General features: G+C 55.0%; 1 protein-coding gene across 2 annotated transcripts in view; it reads left to right on the top strand.

Moving 5' to 3' along the window:
- The window catches only part of PRKCB (protein kinase C beta), a 137,147-nt gene extending 114,387 nt beyond the window's left edge, over positions 1 to 22,760 (top strand). Inside the window, exons 14-17 of one of the 2 annotated variants that reach the window (XM_075719236.1) lie at positions 799 to 879; positions 1,153 to 1,260; positions 7,571 to 7,711; positions 22,608 to 22,760. In XM_075719236.1, coding sequence (XP_075575351.1) covers positions 799 to 879; positions 1,153 to 1,260; positions 7,571 to 7,711; positions 22,608 to 22,760 — 483 coding nt within the window. Of the gene's footprint in view, positions 1 to 798; positions 880 to 1,152; positions 1,261 to 7,570; positions 7,712 to 16,971; positions 17,447 to 22,607 lie in introns of those variants that run through there. The other variant, XM_075719235.1, reaches the window with a different exon arrangement.
- The last annotated feature ends 598 nt before the right edge of the window (positions 22,761 to 23,358 follow it).

Below are 23,358 nucleotides of genomic sequence, written 5' to 3'. Positions count from 1 at the left end.
TTAATCTGTTACTTAATGCAAAACAATTATGCAATTTATTCATCCTATGAAATGTAGGGTATTTCAGATTTTGCAGAGTACATCATGGAAAAATACAAAAAAAATCATGTTTTGGTGCCTTACCCAAAACCAATGTTGATATTTTTAAATTAAAAAAAGAAAAAACCCAAACCCCAAAGTTACATCCTAACTCCAAACCCACCACAGTGCTCAGGTAAGGGTGGGGCCATTGGTTATTAGGTTATTTTGCAAGGGATGTTCTGCAATAAGTAACAGAAAGCAAACTGGCAGCCTGGAATGCAGAGGGGTTTGGCTACCCATACGCTGCAAGTCTGTTTTCAAGGGCCGCGTACCATCCACGGATGGCCAGACTCCGTGGTGTTATTTCAAATCAGTGCGCTGAAGTCAGCGGAAAAAAAATCCCGCAGTGCATCAAGGGTAGGCAAGACCGGCTGCTGCTCCTGCTCCAAGGCGCCTGGCTGTGATGAGTCTGCCAGAGCACAACAAATATGCTAAAGTTTCGTCTGAATGGGAATGAATCTGTCTGAAATCACAGTGAATATTCTGTTCTTTTCTAATATTTAGTGCACATTTGAAGGCTGATGATTTTTTTTAAAGTTACTGAACCCTTTGCCTGTTGCGTGTTCCATTTATAACTGCAATTTCCCACCATTCAGGGACTCAGTGTCTCAGTAAATAACCTTGTCCTTTTGACCCGGACTACAGCTTGAAATGAGTTTGCATTGTGCCAACAGGTTAAAAATGGGAGTGTAATCCTGCTGTTTGTGTTGTTTTCAGATAATTGCTTATCAGCCCTATGGGAAGTCTGTGGATTGGTGGGCATTTGGAGTCCTGCTCTATGAAATGTTAGCTGGCCAGGTAATTGAATTTTAATTGATTCCTATGGGATCGCGTTAAATTCCGTTGTGAGCGTATGCTGACGTGTAATTTGTTTTGTTGCTGGCACACGGCGGGAGGCCATCTCCTCGGCGCTGCAGATGAAGCCGTGGACGCAGCCCCGGGGACCGCGAGGCTGAGACGCGAGCCACCGCGCGCCGCAGCCGGGGCTGGCGGCGTGGCTGAGGATCACGGCAGCAAATGGAAGCTCAAAGATCAAGAACTGCCGCTGAACCTCTGTTTGCTTTGCTCTAGGCTCCCTTTGAGGGAGAAGATGAAGACGAGCTCTTCCAGTCCATCATGGAGCACAACGTAGCCTACCCCAAGTCCATGTCCAAGGAGGCAGTGGCAATCTGCAAAGGGGTAAGGGCTGGCCTTCCGTTTCTGGGAGGAGGGAGAAGCGCAGCCAGTGGGCACGGTGCTGTGCAGTCCCACGCGCGCGGGGGGCCCAAGCCCCTCCTCGCCCTCCTCCGGGCTGCGGGCTCCCAGCGCCAGGGGAACCTGACAAAACTCAGTCACGTTCCGGCGCCGCGCTCTCTGCTGCTAGAACCGCGTCTGCTGCCTCGTGCCAATGTACTAAACCCAATTAAAACCAACCCCTAGATCCTTTCCATGCCGGTGCGCTGCACTGAGCAGAAGCGCAGGTGGGACGTGAGGGCTGGCCCGTCTTTGCTCAGGCGAAGGTCGGGAGAAAGCCAGAGTGTTGGATGGGATGTGGGAGTCGAGGGCAGCCGCGCAGAGACCCTCCTCCCTCCTAGGGGACAGCGGGGGAGCTTTATGCATCTTTGCCTAAGGAGAAGCATGATGCCTGGAGAAAATGAGCGCGATTTCTAAATCGCTTTCCTAAGATCGGATAGAAAGCCCTCGTCCTGCAGAGGTTTCCATTTAGCCCCGATGAGTCGCCCTTCGGGGGCAGCTGAAGCTCAGTGCTGCGTGCATCCCTCTTGGGTCAGAGCAGGCTTTTCATTACCATATCTCTTAAATTGCAGTGAAGCTCTGCGCTGCCCGTGGCCTGAGCTCTCTGCGGACGGGGCCTAGGCAAGACTTAAATGCAGTCTGAATTAATTCGGGTTGTGAGGAATAAAGGCTGGCGAGGTCCTGAGGCTGTGCATATGGTTATTGCTTGGACTGAGCCCCATCTCAGCCAGCCAGTGTCAAACGGTGCTATAAATATGTGTTTGTGTAGGAACTTAAAGTACGTTTGCTTTTAACGGTTAATATTTAAAATATCTGACTGTTCTGTATCTCAAAATAGTGTTTCTATCTACAAATGACACATCTTGCGCTTCGCGCTCCCGCTGCGGCATTTCAAAGCCTCTTTGCAGAGTTGCCGGGATTCAGAGCTGGTGTTAGAGGAGCATTCGCTTGTCCCGTGGGGAAAAGCTGCTGGAGGTGCTCCCCGCCTGGAGCGGGCACGGCGAGGGGATGCTGCCCGGGCCGCCTGGCGCTCGCCTTCAGCAGAACGTAGTAAAATCCAGCCCTTAATTCGGAAACCACGCCGGGGATCCAAGAGGGAGTTTCCCCCAACTTTCTCGCCCTCTCTCCTTCCTCTTGCTGTTGTTGGTTGGGACACAAGGGGAAAGTCGACTGCGTGCCTGGCCGGGCGGGACGGGGGATGATGCTTTGTGATGCTGAACGTTGTTATCCCCGCGGAGCGGAGGCTGGAACGGGGACGAATCTCGCTGTCGGCGTTGTTTGCGGTTGCATCAGTCAAAATGTGAATGCTGTAAATAGATGAGGAGAGACCACGACTGAAACGTCTGCTGGGTGTAGCTGTAATGGCTTTTCTCACTTTTGGAAATGTGAGGCTGCAGGGGAGGACATTTAGCCAGGCACGGAGAGCTTGGTTCTTTATAAATTCTTTTTTTTTTTTTGCAGCGAAGTGGTGGTTCCCTTTGTACAACTGTTGTTTCGGGGGAGCGCACAAAACCTCCTGACATTCTTTGCCACCACCAAACTGCTACACCAGAAAGTTTAACTGAAAATATGTGCGGTATTTACGAACCATCAGTAATCTAGAAACAAAATATTTACATTTTTCCCTGGAATACAGTAAAATACATCTCAGTTAACCACAGGGGCATCGGAGCCGTGCTGTTTGTGTCGGTTTGCGGTAGGTCTTCCAGGAGGGCACAAAACCAGCCGTGTATCAGCCTGGAGAACAAGCAATTGGAGAAGCCTCTACTCCTTAAACATGAAGGCTTTGGTATTTCACTGCCGTGCTCTCCAAAACAATCTTGCTCTTCCCACGCGGTTTCACTCCGGCACTCTGGTGCCAGTCATCGCTTACTGTTGCGCAGCTCGGAGATGAAAAGCATTTGATCCTGAAAGCCTTGTAGCGGCCCGAGCCAAGAAACAAGCGTTAATCAGAGATCGTTGGCTGGGAAGCAAAATGGAGAGTTAACCAGAACGCAGCTCCTTGACTCGACAGTCAGCATCAATTAGCAGATCAAATGGAGCGTTTCCCTCCTCTGCTGTCAAGTCGGATTTTTTTCCGAAGGCTGATGTCGGAGCTGCGGTTTCCGTGGTGCAGGTAGCTTAGCTTTGCTCTCCTGAGCTCTGCTTTGGTTCTCCGGAGCCAGTTTCAGACCCGTGGAGCGGCGTGCGTGCGCGTGTGCGTGTGCGTGCAGACAGGCACTGGCACAAGCCGGCACCCATTTTCCGTCCCATATGGAGCGATTTGACTGTGCCTGAGCAAAGCAGCCGCTTTCCAGGTGAACAGATTGCCTGCGAATAGAAGCTCCCCCTTTCATCTCTGCCTGGTAGCAAAGGCAGAAACGGGCACGTTTTCTGCGGTGAAGTTTAAAGGTATTTTGAGCGGCGTTTCCACGGGTGGTGCTGCCCGGCAGAAGCGCGTAATAGCTGCTGCCCGTAAGCCGCGTGGCCTCGTCGACGGCGGGCGAAGATCATCGGCATCAGCTGTGCCTCTTGGTGTGAGCGTGCCGCTCTCACGTGAAGCCCCTGAACACGCCGCGTCCGCTTGCCTTCCAGAGACAAAAACCAAAGCTGCAGTTTAGCAAAGCAGTCGGGTCCAGACTTGGACGTGCCTGTATCTGAGCTCCAAACATCACGTACCATGACGGGGGATTTGGTCTAAAGCATCCTTCCTTACCTGCAGAAGCCTGAAGGGTTTTCACTGCGTTAGTATGGGGATTAAATCAACTTGTTCCTGTTTAATACAAACAAAGCTAAATGGTTATCCTATGTAAGCCAGGAGAATCAATCTGCATGTTTACGGGGTCCTATATATCAATAACAGATGGTGCCTTCACGCTCACATGCATAAAAGCACAATAGGAAAACAAGAAAATTTAATTTCTGGATGCATATATTGAAAATACTGAATAACTGCGCTGCAGTATAGCTCTGTTCAGCTTTACAGGCAGGTACATGCAGTCGAAAATCTTTTACGACTCGTTAGTCGGCTGAGCTGCTCTGAACGTGGTGTGCACTTGTGTGACGCCGAGGAAGCGGGGGGTTTAGCCACGACGCTTCGGTTTGGGGGGCGGGGGTGTGTAAAATGGTTTCCAGCACAAGGCAGCCAGTACGACCCTGGGCTCTGGCTGGAAAAGCTGATTAGGAAAAGAGCGCAGAGCGGATTTCGTGGGAAGTGTCCGCAGGGCAGCGTGGTGGCTGAGGTTCAGCAGGTGCGAGCGGGGCTGTGGCCGCTTTCACTGGGTGCGCGCGGGGGAACCGGCCTCTCTGGCAGGGCAGGGTGCGCTCCGGGGAGCCCCGGCACGGCGCGGCGCCGGCGGCTTTACCGGTCTCCGGGAGGGAGCCGGAGCTGGGCGTCGGACCGGGGTGCGTGGGGACGGGGCAGGAGCCGCCTGCCCGCCGGCACCGCCGACCCTCAAAGCCTGCGCGGGGCTGCAGCCCCTCGCTAAGGGCTCCCTCGCCGGCAAGCGGCCGCGCGTCTGTCCGCCTCGCACCGCGGGCGCTTTCACGGCTCAATTTTGTGCACAAGGCTCTGAGCTCTAGTGTCGACGGACCACGGATCCTGCAGACACAGACCTGCTTCCCCTCCTTGCCCCGGATGATCTCTGGCAGTAAAAGCTAGAGGTGTGTCCGTGTGCTCAGGATCAGCACTTCACAGAAAAAAACCACCAACAGGCTTCTCTCCGTGTTTGCTGAAAGCAAACTAAGCTGTTTGACGCGACAGCCGGACCGCTAAGTCGGTTTATTAGCACATTTCAGGCTCTCACGTTGTTGTCGGGGACTTGCTTTAGGAGAACCTTTTTGAGTCACAGGATGCTTTTTGTTCTCCTGCTTTAGCACAGCTAAACGGGACCTGACTGAACTGTCAGGATGCTGCCCGGAGCCCGCCGAGGAGATGCAAAGATCCTCTTGTTTAGCTGAACCCAAGTCAGATTGAAGTGGACGTAGTGAAAGCCCGGGGATGGCGAGGTTCCAGGGTGGGCAGACCACGGCAGGGGTGGACGGACCGCAGCCGGGGTGGACAGACTGCAGCCGGGGTGGACAGACCACAGCCGGGGTGGACGGACAGTGGACAGACCGCAGCTGGGGTGGACGGACCACAGCCGGGGTGGACGGACCGCAGCCGGACGCCTGTCCGTGTGCCGAGGGTGATGGGGCGGCTGCCCACCTTGGTAGCCGGAGGACCACGAGCCTGCGGTGGGGCTCCCTGCCTGCCAGGGCCACTGCCCGCGCTGCCAGCAGCGCCTGGTGGCACCGCTCCCCTGTCCTGGCGGGGGACAGCGGCCGGATCCCCACGTCCTTGTCCGTGCTGTCGCTGCGCTCCTTCAAGAGACCAGGACACGTAACGCCTTCCACCTTGCCGGGCTTCTTACACTGGGATTTGCTTTTTGCTTTTTTTGGTTTTTTTTTTTTTTAATGAAGGGCTACATGCTGCATTAGAAACTGTATTATTTACAAAAAAAAAAAAGTAAAACACAAGTTAGGAAAAAATCTTTTGTTTTTGCTGCTACCTCGCACCCCCATGGCCCTCCCTCTCCAGCCCACCGGCCGCGGCTCCAGCGGGACTCCTGGCACGGGGACGGGCTCTGCAAGACCGATGCTGACGCCGGTCACGTCCTTGCCCTGAGGAGAGGCAGGTCTCGCCATCTGGAAAATCACTTGTCCGGCTTGCGGAGCTGCTGGGCCCTCGCTGCTTGCAGATGGGCTTTCCAGGGGGTGGTGCTGGCCCGAGGAAGCCTGGCCCCAGCAGTCGCTCAGCTGCAGGTTGCCTTCGCAGCCGGCTGGCCGCGGGTGTAGTGCTGTTTGCTAGCGGAGCCGTTAGCAGCTCCACTCTTACTTCACATTTATTCAGGTTTTTTTCTTTTAGTGGTTTGTTTGGTTTGGTTTTTTTTTTTTTTGGCAGGCATTTCCTCACTTTCAGCTCCCTGTTGTAGCATTACTTTTAAAGATCGGCTTCCCTGAGTGAGTTGGTTTTGCGCGCTCGCGGATGGCAGGGCTGACTTGCGTCAAAACGCTTGCACCGTGGGGCGGGGGAGCCCTGCCTGGACGCGGGAGCTGGCGGGCGCTCCTTAGCTCCCCGTGGCACGGCGGGCTGCCGGCTGCCCGGCCGCTGGGGCTGGTGTGTTTATTATTTATTGTCAGAAGACGCTTGCTTATAAAAACCTTTCCTTTCAGGGGTGGCTGAGCCTCAGCGGAAAGGTGGGGAGATTTCTCGGCTCTCCGGCCGGAGCGGGAGTGCCTCCCTGCAGAGCTGCGGGTGCCCTGTCCCTCCCGGGGGCTCGCGGGAGGGCAGCGGGGGTCTCTTGCAGACCCACGGCCCCCGGAGACGGTGCCAGGCTTGCTGCAGCCTCTGCACAGCTCCGGGATCAGCTGTAACTGCCCTGCTTTTCATAAAGGAGTCCTTTTGCTGCAGGTGCACGGCTCATATTCTCCGTGCTTATCAACGTCTTACAAATCTCTGGAATCTCCATCTGATCTCTGAACAGAGCTCAAACAGTGCCCCCAGGATATTAATGTTTGTGCAGCTGCCCTTAGTTCCCGTGGCCCGTTTCACTTTTCTTATTGAGCCAGTGAAGAGAAGCTTAGATGACAAACACCATTAATGGACTGTTTGAGCTTTGTTCCTCCAAACTGACTCTTTCATTAGAAATACGCCTCTGGTCTATGCTGCTGCGGCTCCGGAGAAGTGGGGGTTCCGCTTCTAGGGCTAATGAAGGTTTCTGAGGGTGGGTTGTTCGTCTGAAACGGGCAGCGGCCTTTAAAATTGGTTATGCAGAAGCTGAGGAGTTTGCTAAGCAGCTTTGCGCACGTCCTGCTCCCCCCGCTGTAGCGGGCTGGTGAGACTGCGGCGGTGTGGGGGCATCTGCCGGCACCCCGACTTATTTCTTGGTGATCCAGTTTCATTCCCAGAGGAAAAGGGGATGTGCTTATCCCAGCCAGCGCTCACGTACCTGCCATCCGCTTAGTCTGCTGCCGTAAGCCATTGTCAACCTTCCCTGTCCCTGGAGCTGCTCCTGCTTCTCCCTCTTTTCCTTCGCTTCGAGCACCAAAAGCCAGGAGAGGAGACGGGAGCCCCGCTGGGGTCCGGGCACGGATGCGGGGCGTCCCGGGGCAGCGGCCACGTGGTGCCGGCTGCCCAGCCGGGCGTCGCAGCACCCTGGGGGCTTCTCCAAGGGGACGTTTTGTGAAGCGGTCGGCTACTCTGTGAGTGACTGTTTCTTCTCTTCCTCTCCCCAAGCTGATGACCAAGCACCCTGCCAAGCGACTGGGATGCGGCCCGGAAGGGGAGCGGGACATCAAGGAGCACGCATTCTTCCGCTACATCGACTGGGATAAGCTGGAGCGCAAGGAGATCCAGCCTCCCTTCAAGCCAAAGGCTGTAAGTGCGGCTGCGTTAAGCACGTTTCTCCCCTCCCGCTCTCCCCCACGCTGATTCTCTCTTGCACGGTCCCTCCTACTTCTCTCCCGCTCGTGCTCGTGGGTGTGCACGCACAGGCGTGCATGCACAGGTGTGCGTGTGGGCGCTGCTCGTCCTGCCCGCAGCGTGGAGGAACCGCTTCTCTGCTTAGAAGATCGTGGCTCCTCAGATCTGGCACGTGTCAGACCGCTGCTGGGACAGGATAACTCTCAGCCGCCTTGTCTCACTCTGACTTGCAGGGGTAGAAACGCCACGCGTTTAGCTCCCGGATTTAATTGCGTTGCAGTGCTGTCTGTTATCCCAGGGGTCAGCCTTCCTGTTGGTTTTTTCCTCCTTTCTTCTTAAGCTGAACAGGTCTCTCTTCTTTTTTTTAATCTAAACCTTATTTTAACAGCTAGCTCAGCACCATAATCTGCCTGAATTGGCAACGGAGCCGTATTTCACTCAACGCTTTCTCTCCAAGGTAGCACGGTGGAAGGCTGGAGCCTGGCTCGCGTGCGGGCGCTGAGGCGGGTGGAGAGGAGCTCTGCAGCGAGGAGACCCCGGCTGCTCTCGCTCGCCTCTGCCTTGCCTTGACGGGCTCTGCTAGCAGGAGGGGTGCCGGGGGTGCCGGGGGTGTGAGGCTGTAGGGGGAGATAAGCTGCCAGCAGCGAAACTGAGGCGGCGGCACAAGTCATTTGAAAGCTATGTCAAAAAAGACGAGACTCCTTGACTGCTCCTTGGTCCGGCCGTCTTCGCGGTGACGTCTGTCCGTGCCGTGCCGGCGCCAGTGCAGGGGTGCAGCCTGAGCCCCAAAGCGGGTTTCGTCGCCTGCTGCACACGGGGTTCGCGCTGGAGCAGCGTGAGGGCATGAGCCTGGGGCTTCTCCGTGCGACCCCGAGCACGCTGGTTTGCTGCATCTCTCTGCCCGCGGTCTCTCTGCCCTTCCCAAGAGAGGATGCGCAGGCGACAGCGGCCACGTAGACGCAGGGACAGGGACGTCTCTCCCCGGATTTCTCTATTTCTCTTTGCCACTCTTGGGACTGGCAGGGTCACAGCTGCGTCTGAATCCTTCTGCGGTGGTCCAGGTCCTTAAGGCATGGGCTTATTCACGTGTTTCCACCTCCTGCGTGCCCGTTAGCTGCTGTGCCCTAGTTGGGCACTGGTGTTTTGCAGAAAACTGTGAATCCAAAGTTAAACCTGATTTACATGGCTGATACGGACTGATATTTATGCCCAGTGATCAAGGTGGGGACATTGCGTGCTCTCTTATTCCATCATCCTGGATCACAGCTCGGAGTCCAGAGATGCTCCATGTATTTAACTGAGCCTTCCCCTGCCCCACTGCCCTTAACGACCTTGGACACGTCTGCTTTTCCTCTGCTTTACAGTAAACCTGTTCTTTTGAAGGGCCCCCTCCAGTGCTTGGAAAAAACTCCGCTTTTAGAGAAAATACGGAGTGGGAGTCCATTTGGTGTAGGGTGCTCGGCTCCTTTAGCGCTCCTCCTTCTGAACACCTCTCTGCTCCAGCAGCCTTTTCCCTTCTACAGGTCCTTGCTTGACTGATCAAATATGGATAAACCGCCCCGTTAGCTGGGCCCGGCAGGAGCCTCCGCAGCCTCGTCTCCTGCCGGCGTGCAGCATCGACGGGGCAGCGGCTGCCGACCAGGAGGTCTGCTCCTCGCCCCAGGTCTGCCAGCCGCGTCCTGAGCGCGCTTGGCGCTGCGTATTTTAACTCCAGCCAAACGTTTTTACAAAGTGAACTCCTGTGCGGCAATGCCTTTGCAGGAAGCTGTATGGGGTGCTGTCCCCAAAGCCGCTGGCTTCCACGGCTGAGAGCTGCGTCTGTGCAGCGCAGTCTTGGGCTGCCTGCGTCAGCAGAGAGAGAAATGCCCCGTTCTTACCTGTCTCGGAACCGCGGAGCCCCGGGCTGCTGCTAAGCAGCTGGTGATGGTCAGCACGGAGCTCTGAACTGCTGCCTGCTTTCCTTTCCCTCGGAAGGAGTGGCATCGTCACGCCATTGGGCTGCGTAGGGAAGGCGTTACTGGGAAGGAAAGGCGTTACTGGGAAGTGATGGTACGTGTGACGTTGAAGCGTGACAGTGCAAGTGTTTGGGGCTGTTCGTACGCACCGTGATTTGTCGGCTTAGGGTGGGATCCGACCTTGGTGCGACGGGTGCTGGGAGACCAGGCGGGGTGCTCTGTGAGCGGGTGCTGTTCGGCAAGAGCCCGTTTCTCCGGGCAGCCGTAAGCCCTGCCGCTTCTCCCCTCTGTGTTCGTTTGCTCATGGAGCTGCTGCTGCGTCCCTCCTCCGCGCCTTTGGCCCTTTCTTCCTGAGCAGACCCCCAGCCGACGCTCTTTGCCATGGGTTGCGGCGTAGCGTTATTGTTTGCTGGTTTACAGTTAAAAACGATTGAATTCTGTCAAAAGTGCTTTCTTACTGGTTTAAAGCGTGCAGGTTTTGTCCTGCTTTAAATGTCTTATTTCTTTGAAAATCCTTTTGATGCTGGACCTCGGAGCGGGGGACGATAAGCCGCTGTCTGTCGTGTCTCGCCTAACGGCTGGTGCTGGGGAAAATTCACCATTTGATAGGCCAGGAAGATTAATAGAAAGGTAGGCGCAGTTGAGTTAGGATTTAGGTAGGATTAAGACAACTCAGGTACCTGCTGATAGCTGATATTTCAACAGCAGTGCAGGAAAACGCTGCTCCTTTCATGCCAGCTGTGAGCGCAGATCAGAGCCGCACAGAAATGGAAATCCGAGGTTGGGCACCTTCACAGTGTGTTTGGGTGGGTCACGAGGGAAGACGTGGCTTACTGCTGCTGACCTTCAGCCGTTCATGCAGGGCTCGAGCACCTGCCGGAGCGGGGGATTTGTGCTAGCATGGCTCTTCACCTTGGCTTAACCCTATTTTCTTTTAAATTTTTTTTTTTTTTTTTTTTAAATTAGCTTTTATAAAGATAAGGTTACAGAGATTGTCTGCAAGCCAAAGTTTCGAAGTGTGGGATAACAGGCAGGTGCGGGCTCGGTATCTGCGCAGAGATGCGCACAGCCTCCCCGCGCTCCAGCACCGCGTGCTGCCTGAGCCCCTCAGCCCCGAGAACGCGAGGCAGGGCTGAGCAGAGCCCAGTCCGGATTGTCTTTAGCGTCACGTCGACAAACTCTGCGCATCGGAAGGTATCGTCCATTCGTGTTTCATTGCTCAAGTAGCACAAAAGCCTCCTCTTGCGTACGAGCGTGCTGTGGCCGGGCGGGTGCAGGGGGAGAGACGGAGGCAGCGGGGAGGGTCCCGTTGCAGAGCAGCGGGGCAGCACCCACCCCTCTCCCCGCTCGGGCGGGCCCCTCTCCGCACCCGCTCTTTGCCAGTTCTCTCTTCCGTAGCGCCCGCCTTTTTTTGTCCGCGTTTCTATGATTTTGTAACACCTCTGCAGGTAGCGAGCGTGGGTACAAGCGAGGGCTCTCCGTGCCTTCCCAGCGGCTGCTTGCCGGGAAGGGCTTCACGTCACTTCCCAGCAACCTGCATCACTTTATACCGACAGGAAAACGGACGCTTCAGCCCTGCCTGGCTTGGGCGTTACGTACCCGGAGCTGAAAATAAATTCCCCAGAGCTCGTGTGTCGCTTCGTGCTTTGCGCTTGATTAACCTTTATCACAGAGACGGTAACGAGACAGATCGGGGTCCGGGTTGTCTTCGGTGTGCAGAAACTCGGCAGTTTTGACATGGGGCTGTGCTTGGCTGCTTCGTGGTTTGCCTTGTGCATAACAATTCCTTTCGTGGGGCTGCATTTACCCTGGGAAGTGTATTTACACTTGCCTGCTTTCTCTGTCTCTCATTGAGATAATTATTGGTTTTGGTATCTAATTACTCCTTTACTTTACATAAAGCCTAGTGATTTGAAAAGTCTCCTCATTTTGAAAGCATTGAAATCACACGGCAGAGCACAGGATTACTCACAACAGGACAGTGGTTTAAAAAAATTGCTTTTAATCTAATAATTTTTAATTGCATAAATTAATTTTCCTCTAACTGCATTGAATTAATTAATACCGAAGTGCCATTTATAGACCCAGATTTGTAAAACCTCCAGTTCGCCTGCATGTGCATTTTTGCAGCCTTATTTTCAGTCTTTAGAAGGTGAGTTCAGACGTTTGCATAAGTCATTTCCTGATTAGATGAGATTTAAGGATTGAGAGGGCCAACAGCGGGCAAGGAGCGTGCTGCAGCGGGAGGCAGCCGAACGCGTTAAGGTTAAACATCTCCTCTTGTAATCGAGACAGGATTTGCTCTGGTAGCCTCAGGGTCCTGTAAAGGCTTTCTCTGAGATTTCCCTCTGATTCTTCAGCCGATATTTTCCGTATACTGGGCAGAAAGTTGGCTTTGTTCATAGGGGAGGGATGAAAGCCAGGGTCCTACATCAGAAAACCCCCGCAGCCTTTGCCTGGAGCAAGGATGAACGTGCGCTCGGAGCATCCTGAGCTGGGCTCTGGGATCGTTAGCCAGACACCAACGAAGGAAAAGCGCCGTCGTTGCCCCGAGCAGCGCACGGGGGCCCGTGGCCTGGCCCCGGGCTCGTGCTGGGACCCACGTTCCCCCAAAGACGATGCCTCTGTTGGCAGGAGCGTCTGCCAGCCCTGATCCTCGGGTGGCGAGGAGCCAGCTTGCTAACCCGGAGCAGCACCAGGAAGGTCAGGCTGGCCCAAGAGATGGCTGCGAGGCCGGCGGGATCGTGGCCGTACCACTGGTTTGGGCCAAAAAACTGGGAAATGGAGGGCGTGTTCAGCCCACTGCTTCTCCTCGGCGCTGGGAGCGAGGGCTTCGTCGCAGCAGAACAGCCATCCTCGCCTTTTTATGATCTTTGATTGCATCTCAGGGATCGATGGAAAATATTTTATTATGCCTTTTGTCTCTATTTGAAATCAAGCTAGAAACTGATAAAATAAAAAGGCTATCTTCTAAGCTGACAGTTTTATTTCTGCAGCTTGGAAAAAAAAAAGTCATTCTGTGCTGGCTATAAATATTAGACAGGACACATTGGGGATTTATGTAAGATAAATTCCCACCCTCGCCCTTTCTCCATTCAGGATGGAGTGATGCCTGTACATTAATATAGTACTAAAATGAGGCAGATTTTCCACAACATAGCTTTAGATAAATGTACAAATTCATACAGCGTGTCTCCCGTCCCTTAAAGAGGAACTTAATTTCGGAAGCTTTAAAGATGCTGCTCCTGCAGATAGCGTGTTTGCCGTCCGGAGCGGCGTGGATCCTTCTTGCTCTCTCGTACCACGCACGTGAGCCAACCTTGCGTCTGGACGTCCAGCATAAAACCTGCCACGGTCCCGAGAGCCGAGCGGCCGCCTGTGCCGTCGCGGGGACGTGGCGTGCAGGACGGCGCGGGTGCATGGTCACAGCCTTTGGACCCTGGGTTTGGGCTTGGATCTGCCTTCTATAAACCTAAAGACAATTTCCAGCCTTAAAGTATGTGTTTTATCCATGTGAAAGCTCCCAAAGAGGAGAATGTGCTGTTTGGTTTGCTGACCAGGCCAAATTCTCCTGCATCTGAACAGAAAGTCCTCAGGAATAAAAGCAAACTTCACAAAGCTGGACATGAAATAATCTGGAGAGATGCAACTTCTAAAATTTTCCATCCACATACTCTTGCCTTACTGCGTTACAGTGAGAATTATTGCTTGCCAATATACATATTAAAAATATATTTGTACCGTCTATCCCAATAACTGGAAGCATTTCACAAGGATTAGTTTTTAAATTTTAATGATGGGGTTGCTTTTGGTTTGGGGTTTGGTTTTTGTTTTTTTTTTTTTTTAAGACAGCACATTTCTTTTTAGCAAAAAGAAGGCTAGTGCTGTCAGACACTTCCCATGACCTGCCTTGCATGTCTCCACCGAGATCTCATGACGCTAATAGGCAATGACAGCTATATTTTCAAAGCACTGTGAAGCTTTCACCGTAGATTGGGAGTTGATAGCATCTGCAGGTGAGCAGCTTATTAGTAGGTAAACCCTGCTATGGTATGTGTTACTGCACTGATAACCTTAAGCACTGCAGGCTTTCCCAGTAATCTTGCTCATAGTTTGTTTTATCTCGGCGCTGATGGGGAAGACTAGTGACAGCGTGGCCTAGAAAAGCCCCTGCCTCTTGTTTCATGACTTTCGCTTCCAGGCTTTGTGGAACTGGCACCTTCAATTTGGGGAATTTATTTTCTATTTTGACGTTACTGTGATGGCTTTCAGGAGGGTATTTGGCTGATGCTGACTTGCCAAACATCTAAAATGTACTTTTGCAAGATGCTAAAGCTGTACGTGATTGTGTGGTCCGGAGCAGCGACCAGCTCTTCCCAAAAAACTGGAGCTGTGACAGCTGTTGCTGACATTCCTTGTGGTGGGAATAGTCAGCTCATCAGCAGATGACCTCGCGATCTGTGCCTGGACACCCGTGAACCTCGCTGCCGTCCTGCTGCCCTGGAGAGGGGGCCCTGGCAGCCCCCGAGCCCTCAGGAGCTGGGCACATCCCTGTTAGCTTGCACCCGCCGGCTGCTCTCGGGAATAAGGTGCTGGGAGAGAAGAAAAGATGCGGAGAATTGCCCCGGGATGGGGTCCGTACAGCAGTCAGGGAGTGGCAAGGTACAAGAACTTGGGCTTTTTATAAAACGCAGCTCACGAGCCCTGTGTCTGCCAGTCTGCTCGCTGTGCTTTTGTGCCTTCATTCTCCATCTCCTTACCGCGTTTCTGTGGTTAATTTGTCCTGGGCTCGATGTTTCCTGGTGCAGGGACCCTTACCCTTGCTTTGGAGAGGTCGTTTTCCATTTGGGCCTCTGTGCTCGAAGTCGGGGATCTGCAGGCCGTTGTTCCCGGAGGGCCGTGATGCATCGTGCTGGGGTCACGGCCAAGGGCGGCTGGGGCGGGCGCTCCCCACCAACGCAATGCTCTGCATAAGCTGCATGGAGAGGCTCCTCGGGCTCATCGTCGGTACCCTCCTGGTGAACTGGTTTGCACTGTGTTTGCATGTTTGCTTTGAGGGGATTTTGTTTGTCTTTGTTTGGATTCTTTTTTTTTTTTTTTTTGCCTAGCTCCTCCCCTGGGCAGCACCACCTCATTTTTGCATCCCAGTACTTGAAAACGAGCAAAGCACATTGCAGCCTCCCACCCCAAGAGCAGCATCTGCTCTTGCCTGGGCTCAGCCGTGGGGCCGGAGGCGGGAGCTGCGTTTACCGTGGCTGACGCTGCAGCGCGTGTGACCACAGCCCGAAAGAGGCGCAGGAAGGGAAAAGTGTCTCCGAGGTCTCTGAGTAGGTTTGAGTGCTGAGTTCGGAACCGTGCTGAGCTCACGGTCATGGACAGGAGATGGGCCTGGGAGCAGAAGCCTCACAGACCCCAACTAGAAATGCGCTGTAGGTTAAGACACGGCCTTACAAAACACGAGAGGTACGGTGGTGTGGAAGGGTGGGCTCAGAGGCTGGGCGGGCTGGCGTTTGGCACGGCTGTAGCTAGAGTTAAATCAACTCAGACGTTGCCCGTCAAGCTTTTTTTAGAGACTTGGGGATAAGAAATGTCTTGGCGCTATAAGAACATGTAGGAGCTGCCAAAGGAATGGCCATTGGAGGCTGATGGGCGTGCACGTTGTCTTCCCTGAGACCTGTGGCAGAGGAAGGAACTGGGAAATGCTGAAGTTTACATGTGTTTGTCTTTAATATTTTATTATATTTGGTCATACATTTATTAAAAATGTAAATCTGTTTCCTTAGCAAATGAAAGTTAAATGCCAGGAAAAATTATCCCGGTGCTTGAAGTGTACGTTCTCCGTGGGGAAATGGAAGGAGAGAACGAAGGGGCTGAGAGGTGCTGGCTTCTGCACCTCTTCTGAGAAAACAGGGCCAGGAGAGCGTCGGCTGCGTGGCGGCTGCAGCAGGAGGGAGCGTTTGCCAGCCATTAGAGCAAAGTCATTAAGTGCAGTTCATAGGGATGCGACATGCGTGTGATAGGTAGTAATTGAGCACAATTTGTAGCTGCTGCAGTGACCCGGTACCCACCTGTTATTAGCTGTTGCTATTATTATTATATTAAATCATGACTTGCAGCACGGGAAGTTACAGGACGCTTGTTTTGATTGCTACAAAAATTAAATAAGGCATTTGGCATGTCTCCCTGCTCCCGACCTCCCTCTTTCGCTGCAGAGACTGCAGCGCAGCCAGCCGGATCCGCGGCTGCTGCCCAGGGCTCCTGCTCCGCGGCAGCCCCGGTGCGATGGGTGCTGCCCAGCCCCCCATGAGGGTCGGGTGCTCTCCAGGCCCCGTGTTTTCCTGCCCTGCAGTGCCGTGCCAGCCAGGGCAGTGGTCACCCGGAGTCCAGAGCTTTTGGGTTCTACTCTCGTCTGGCTTTGCTGGCTGCAGAGAGCTCGCTGGTGCTCCCGGACTCCTGCCCTGCCTGAAGCAGGGGTTGCCATGAGCTGCCTTCAGGGGCAAGAGGGAGAAATGTCGCTGCGAGCGGGGCTTTAGGGAGAGCCAGCCTCGCCCAGCTGCAGTGGGGAGCTGGAGGGATGCCGTGCGGAGAGCCCGGCTGCCACGCGGCAGAAAGCTGGTGGCCGGGAGCACCCCGGTGCCCCAGCTCCCGCCTGCCTCAGCCGAGCGGCGCCCCGTGCGCCGGCACGGACCGTCAGCGTCTGACGGGCACGTCGGGAAGGGACGGAGCAGCCCTGGAGATTCCCAGGCACAACTGCCTGCATTAAGCGTTCCGCCAGCAGCAGTTTACAAGAGCTCTGCGGAAGGTGAGGAGCCCTCTCCTTGGGCAGGAGCAAGGAGAATCCTTTAGGCAGCCCAGGCGTGACGAAAACTTCCCGCTCCTGGCTAAGGAGGGATGACGGAGCGGGTGAAGCCGCAGGGGTCTCTCAGAAGACGCTGCCGTGTGCGTGGTGTAGCGGGAGAGAAGGTACAGTGCTGCGTGTAGGCAGGGAACGACAGCAAGTAATTGCACTCCCATCTCATTCCTCCCCTGCAATTACTTGCCATGGCGCAGCCGGAGGGTTTTGCCAGGCTCTGGCTGCGCCATGAGATAACATCGCCTTGCGACTAACAACGCTCATGCATATTTTGCACCTTTTTCTTTTCTGCCATTGCTGCACCGAGATGAGCGGCGGCGCGCGGCGAGGCTGGGCGGGTGGCTGCAGCCGCATCCCACACGCTTCTTTCTCCACCCACCATGCGTTCTTTTCTTCCCCTCTCATAGTGTGGACGCAATGCTGAAAACTTCGACCGGTTTTTCACTCGACATCCACCCGTCTTAACACCTCCTGACCAGGAAGTCATCAGGAACATTGACCAGTCAGAATTCGAAGGATTTTCCTTTGTTAACTCTGAGTTTTTTAAACCTGAAGCCAAGAGCTAAGTAGCTGTGTAGATCTCATTCCTGCATCTCTATCATCCGGTCCCAACTGCTGTTGTGGTGACATTTTCCATTGCAAAACTTGCATTCATGGTTTTCCTTTAGTACTGCTACTAGAGTGACCATATTTCAAAGCCAGAAGTGTCTTCACAAGATTTGGGGCGTGCCTGAAGGGTGGGTGATGTGCACTAAGCGCTGCAAAAGTGCTTTTGTGATGCTTTATTTGTAGAAAATGAAAATTGTTCATTGGCTAATGGAGGTAAAATGGAGAGGTGCAGGCCGTGACAATCAGGAGAAATCTCTTCAGCCTGTGCTTTGATTCCTGCTCTTCCCTTTTCCTAGTCTTTTAAGATAATCAGTGAAATTTAACATTTAGCCTTCTTGGCCTTAGCGGCCAGTAGGTGTTTTTAACGCAACCTCTCCCCGGCACGAACGCGCAGCCGGCGGCGCGGGTGCTGCTGGCCGGGCCTCCCGGCTCCTCCCCGAACTGGGCAGTCGCTCCGGAGAGCTGAAGCGCTCCGGAGAGCCGAAGCGCCAATTGTGGCTGCTGCTGTCGAAACCCGCCGCAGCACCCTTGCCTCCGCCGGCTCGCGCGTACCCGGATTTGGGCGGGCATGGTTCTCTGTGCCGGGTCTTAGCAGCGGTGATAAATTACTAGGGAAGCCAGGTCTGCTGTTTGCAAAGATTTCTCCTGATTGTGCAGTTCCTAAGTAGCATTTTTTAATGAAAAGAAACGTACCCGGTTGTAAATGGGAAATTTGAAAGAGCTGTTGCAGATGCTTCCAAATCCATGGTCACCCTAGTAAATACCGCACAACATTGGTTCTCATAGCAAAACCTTTTCTTTTTTTTCGAATGCCAAAGCAATTGATTGAGTTTGTTACCTGCGCTTTAAATGTGTCAAAAAATGGTATTAACACAAATGGGATGCTATTTAACTTTGAACAGTATTGTGAATTCTGGTATGAAGCTTGTAAAGAAACTTGTTTCAACTAATAGTCCTTTTAAAAAATGCCGCTAGATATTTAAATGGCCTAAGTTTTGTTTCTGGCATCAAAGTTTCAGGAAGGATGAATTTCTCTTGAAACAATAATGATCATGCAGCTTCCTTTTATACTATTCTGCAGATGTTCGTGGGCTGTCACTGTATCAATCTGCTTTAAGTTGTAATGTGCCAATTTTTATTTTTTTTTCCCCCCAATACTGATTATAAAATAAAAAGTGAGAAATAATGTCAAAGAAACCTGCATGTGTTTGGCAATAATGAGTTTCTGCAGTTCTGGGCCCAGAGATGCCAGGAGCGCCGAGAGTCGGGGCTGCACCGCGCCCAGGGCTGGAAGCTGCCCCAGCCACTCGGGGATGCCGGCTCGGGGGCACGGCGGGTGCTGCCCAAATCTGCCCGGGAGAGCAGCGCAGGCAGCAGCGCCGGCAGCAGCGCCGGCAGCAGCGCAGGCAGCAGCCCGCACCATGATGCAGCTTCCTGCACCGCCGGCAGAGCCGTGGCCCGTTCGTCCTCTGCAGCGTTTATCCCCGAACCGAGGTGCGACGCGCCGGAAGCATCTTCCAAGCGGAGAGTAAGCGCCTGCGCGTCCTCTGCACCAGCTCGTGCTGCGCCGCGCCTGAGCCTGCTCGCCCGTGCCGCTCAAACGTGGACGGGGAAAGGAGTTTCTCTCCGATGTCCCTCGGAGGAAGGACGAGCTGGGGCGTCAGGGCGGCCCTCCCGCGGGGCGCTGCCAAGGCGAGCAGGGCTCTGCCGCTTGGGGATCCCTTTAAATGCCTTGGGCAGAGACAACTGCGGTATGCGCGTCGGATTTCTGGAGACTGCAGAGGCAAGGCTGTCGGCGAGGCAGCGCCGTGTCGGTGACTCATCGCCCTGCCGGTGCGCTCTCAGAGGAGCCGTTGTTGAAAGCAATTGGCAGTTTCGGCTAAAGAGGGATTACAGGTTCCCCTTAACCTCCCTTCTCCTGAGCGCATGCAGAATTTCCACTCTGCCTTTGGAAATCCGCCTCCGCTGAATTGCTGCAGTTCTGAACTCTGCGGGATCGTTCTGAAAGGCACCGAACGGCAGCACCGACTGCGCCGGCACGAGCCGCTCCCCGGCTTCCTCCGGCTGCGCGGCCCCGGAGCTCTGCCATGGGGACGGGGCTCGGCGGCGGTGGCCGGGAGGATGGCCGTCCTCCGCGGTCCAGGCACCGGTGCTGTTGTGGGCCAGACATGCCCTGCAGGCATGCTGCCCTGGGCGTGCGGGAGCCCAGGGTGCCTCTGCCACGTCCCTCCCGTGCTCCTCGACACCTCCCAGCGTCAATTAGCCCTTTGCTGGAGGCATTTGCAGCCTTGAACCTCCCCTGCCTTCCCCTCTCTCTGTTTACCAGATCCACGTAGCCGTTCCCTACCTGCTCCCAGGCTATTCATCATCTCTGACAGAGGCCAAATTGCCACCAGCTTCAGACAAAATTCAAGGTAAGACATCAGCAAACCCCACTTTGCTGTGCTCACAGCTGAGCTCTCCTGGTGCTGCGCCTTGCTGCCGAGCCCCTGCAGGGGTGGGGGGCTGCCCTGAGCCCCCTCCCAGGCACAGCGCAGCCTTCGCCAGAGTGTTCTGCCACTGAAAAGCAGCAGGAGGCCTTGCTCACCCGAGGGCTCCCAGGCTGAGTGCTCGCCCTCTCTGGTGCCATCAGCAGAGGCCGCTCCGAAGGGCTGGGGACCGCAGTGGCAATTTGCACCGGCAGCAGATGTGGACGTTTCATTCCCCTTTGCAGCATCCCGCAGCATTCCTGCTCGGGAGAAGCTCCTGGCTCGGTAGGATGGTGCTGTCTTGGCACACGTTGGCTCGGGCGGATGTGGCCTTCAGGAACCACGTGGTCGGCTCAGCATCCCTCCGGGAGCGGGGCAGGAGCCTGGTGCCACCGGCAGCTCCTTCCTTCTGCACGTGCTGGGGCTGCAAGAGCCCCTTTGCCACCGCTTCCAAATGGCCTCTGCTCTTCCATAGCTCCACGGCAGCTAGCGGGGACGCTGCCTTCCATCGAGGTGGGCTCACGCTGGCATTTCAACCGCTTCGCCCTTCGCCTGGCAGAACTCTGCACCTGAAGTCAGCTCCTTCACCCTGTCTGCCCTTCCCTACTCCTGCTCTGTGCCCCCAAATCCGCCGCTTCTTCCTTCTCCGTGCTGGGGAGAGGAGCCCTGCAGGCACTGTGCCGGCGCCCGGGTGTCACTTGCCCAAAAACGGAGGTGAAGACCCAGCAACGGCTCGGGGACAGGCTGGGACCCGCAGGCACCCGGGACACCGGTGCCACGAGCACCGCTGCGTGCTCGAAGCCTCGCTGGCTTGACGGCACAGCCGCCTCCTGGCTCTTCTGGCTTTTGTCTCTTCATTCCTTGAGCTCCAGCCCTGTTTTTCTTCCCGCCTCGTCTCCTCTCAGCCGCCCTCGGCTCTCTTTGCTCTCTGGTCTTCCCCCGGCAAAAGCCGTCCCCACGGGATGCCTCCTGCGGCGAGCGGAGTCTCCGAGCGGCCACGGAGATCCTGGTCCGTTGCCGGCGTCGGGGCTCGATCCGGCCGCAGCTGTGATGCGGTGCTCCCCGCCTGGCGGGGATGGCAGGAGGAGGGCCGGGAGGACCTGGCTCTTGGCCGTACTCTGGCCGTGCTCCTGCCTGAGGCGCAAAGGTGCCGATGGCTCTGCCCCAGCATCCCCGGACAGCGGCGGCCAGGGGGAGGAGAGGTGCTGCGGTGAGGACACGTATCGCCCGCCGGTGGCACGCACGTGTCCGGTGGTGGAGCGGCAAGGGGTCCCCCGCAGTTGCCCCTCCGGGCCCTCTGCCACCAGCTGACAAAATAAGCCAGAGTCGGAAATCTCCCGTCATAGCAGAGCCGCAGGCAAGCTCCTGGCACTGTGGGGCCCTCGGTTCAAAGGCAGAGTCTGGAAAAACAACAAAAAAAAAGACCGTTTCCGTTTTGCAGGTTTCTGCAAGGCACCAAATCTGTGACAGGGTCCTGCCGGTGTCACGTCAGGAGAAGGTCACCCCCAGCATGGAGTCGGCGAAAATGAATCATAGAATCACAGAATCATTGAATCGTTTAGGTTGGAAAAGCCCTTTAAGATCATCCAGTCCAACCATTAACCTACACTACCAAGCCCACACTAAGCCAGTCAAGGGCAGACCAGACTGAACCATGTCCCCAAGTGCCACCTCTGCCCGTTTTTTGAACACTTAAGATGAAGAAGCGGTGCAAAGCGCGGTGCTCCCCGGTGAGGCTCGTCCGGCCCCGGGGCGACGCTGCGGGTCCCCCAGCCAGCACCCCCGGCAGCACCCCAGCCCCGCGCCCTGCGCGCAGCCTCTGCAGGCAGCTGGAAACGCCGGGCGAGGACTGCGAATGACCGCGCTCCCGGCTCGTTTAAGCTCCTGCGTAGAGACACGGAAGAAGGGATGGGGAAAGCCGCCTCTCCCTGCTTGCTTTCGCAAGCAGCTGAGCAGAGCAGGTTCCCGGCTGCAGGGCGTGGGTCGTCCCTCCGCGGGCTTTCTTTGCTGATGCAGGATCCTGGGTGCTGGTATTGTATCGTCAGTGCTCCGGCTCCCGCTCAGCCAAGGCACCGTAGCCTCCCGCAGCCAGAACGTGCCTTAACCGGGCAGGCTCTGATGCACACCCATTTATAGCAACGGCCCGAGCGTTCCCGACGGACGGGCTCTGCCGTGCCAATGGCGCGTTACCGGCGCTAATGGAGACAATAACTTTCTTTTGTCTTTTCTTGGGTTGGATGTAGCTGCAAAGTTGTTGCTCTTACGGAATTAAAATGACGAAAGTTTGCCTATGTGGAATTTTCATTCTCTGAGGTTTTGAACTGCTGTGTGTTTTCTATATGCAACCCTGGAGCAAATCACATCCTCAAATCAATAAAACAGTGTCGATCAATACTATATCATAGCATAATTTTTAAAAATCAAGCTTAAAGCAAAAGGAGCTCCTACAGCTGATTATTTTGTGCAGATTTTCAAATCGTATTGACTGCTTACTTCCATTTCGAGGCGTGTTGCTTCCTCCAGGCTCCTTCCTCCTGTGCATCGTGAACTTCTGTTTGCAGTGATGGTTTTGCATGCTGAGAAACCGCTCCGGTGCTCTCTCTCGCAGCAGCCAGGAGCAGACGGACGCTCGGCCCGGGAGCACCGCAGCCGTCCCCGGCGCCCCGTGCTCTCCTCCTGTCCCTTCGCAGTCCGGTTGTGCGTTTGAAGCGCGTTCAACCGGTGCTCTTCTGTTCTTGCGCGTGGCGCGGGGTTGCTTCTGTCGTACAGGGCCTGCCGCTGCCTGTCTGGGTGCGCATTCCTCGGCGGCGGCAGCTTTGGAAGCCGGCGTGGAGACCTCGAGCGCCGGGCACGAAGCCTGGGGACGGCACAGCTCTCCCGGCCGAGCGCCCTGGGGTGCTGCCGCCGCTCGCTCGCTCGCGCTCCCCCCCTTTGCCGCCTTTAACTCTGTGCTTTCCCTTTAACAGAAGGACAAACGCGACACTTCCAACTTCGACAAAGAGTTCACCCGGCAGCCGGTGGAGCTCACGCCCACGGACAAACTCTTCATCATGAACTTGGACCAGAACGAGTTTGCTGGATTCTCCTACACTAACCCCGAGTTTGTCATTAACGTGTAGGTGCGGCGCGGCCGCCGCCCGCCCGCTCCTCGCAGTCCGAAGCTCCAGACCGCCTTGTACATACCGACACTAGTCTTCCGGGGTTAGCAGCGCAGACATGCATACCCTCGTGCGAAACACGCCGACCGCTTGTTTTAGGAGGCCTTTCTATGTCTGTGTCACTCGCTAGCTTGGTTTCCCCTAGCTGGAGGTGTTTGGGGTTCGAGTTAACAGTAATACTTCTAGGAACTATAGTTGGTGGTGACTAATAGAGTTTTTAAACAGAAATATACCAAATTGCGCCAGTCTTTGTAATTTTTGAAATCGGATGCTGAGATTCCAGTGACCCTAGCTACTCACAAATCGTTTCTGTTGAATGCTAAGCATGGTTGATATCTTAAACCGTTGTGCTGAAGCTTGCGATGGCTGTGAGCTTGTCTTAGAGGAGCCTTTTGTTCAAGACATGGATACATTTGATCAGTGTGGAAAAGTCTGCTTATAGACATATATTTTTAAATGCATTGTATATACCCTCAGCCTGGCTCGCCGAAGCCGTCTTCCTCCCTCGCCTCCCGCCAGCCTGCGCCTCGCCACGCGTCCTTTCCTACACTCAGGCATT

Source organism: Pelecanus crispus, chromosome 11 (genome assembly GCF_030463565.1).
Source record: "Pelecanus crispus isolate bPelCri1 chromosome 11, bPelCri1.pri, whole genome shotgun sequence".
Lineage (NCBI taxonomy): Eukaryota > Metazoa > Chordata > Aves > Pelecaniformes > Pelecanidae > Pelecanus > Pelecanus crispus.
Note: the sequence above shows the minus strand (reverse complement) of the source record. Positions and strands in the feature narration are given on the sequence as shown.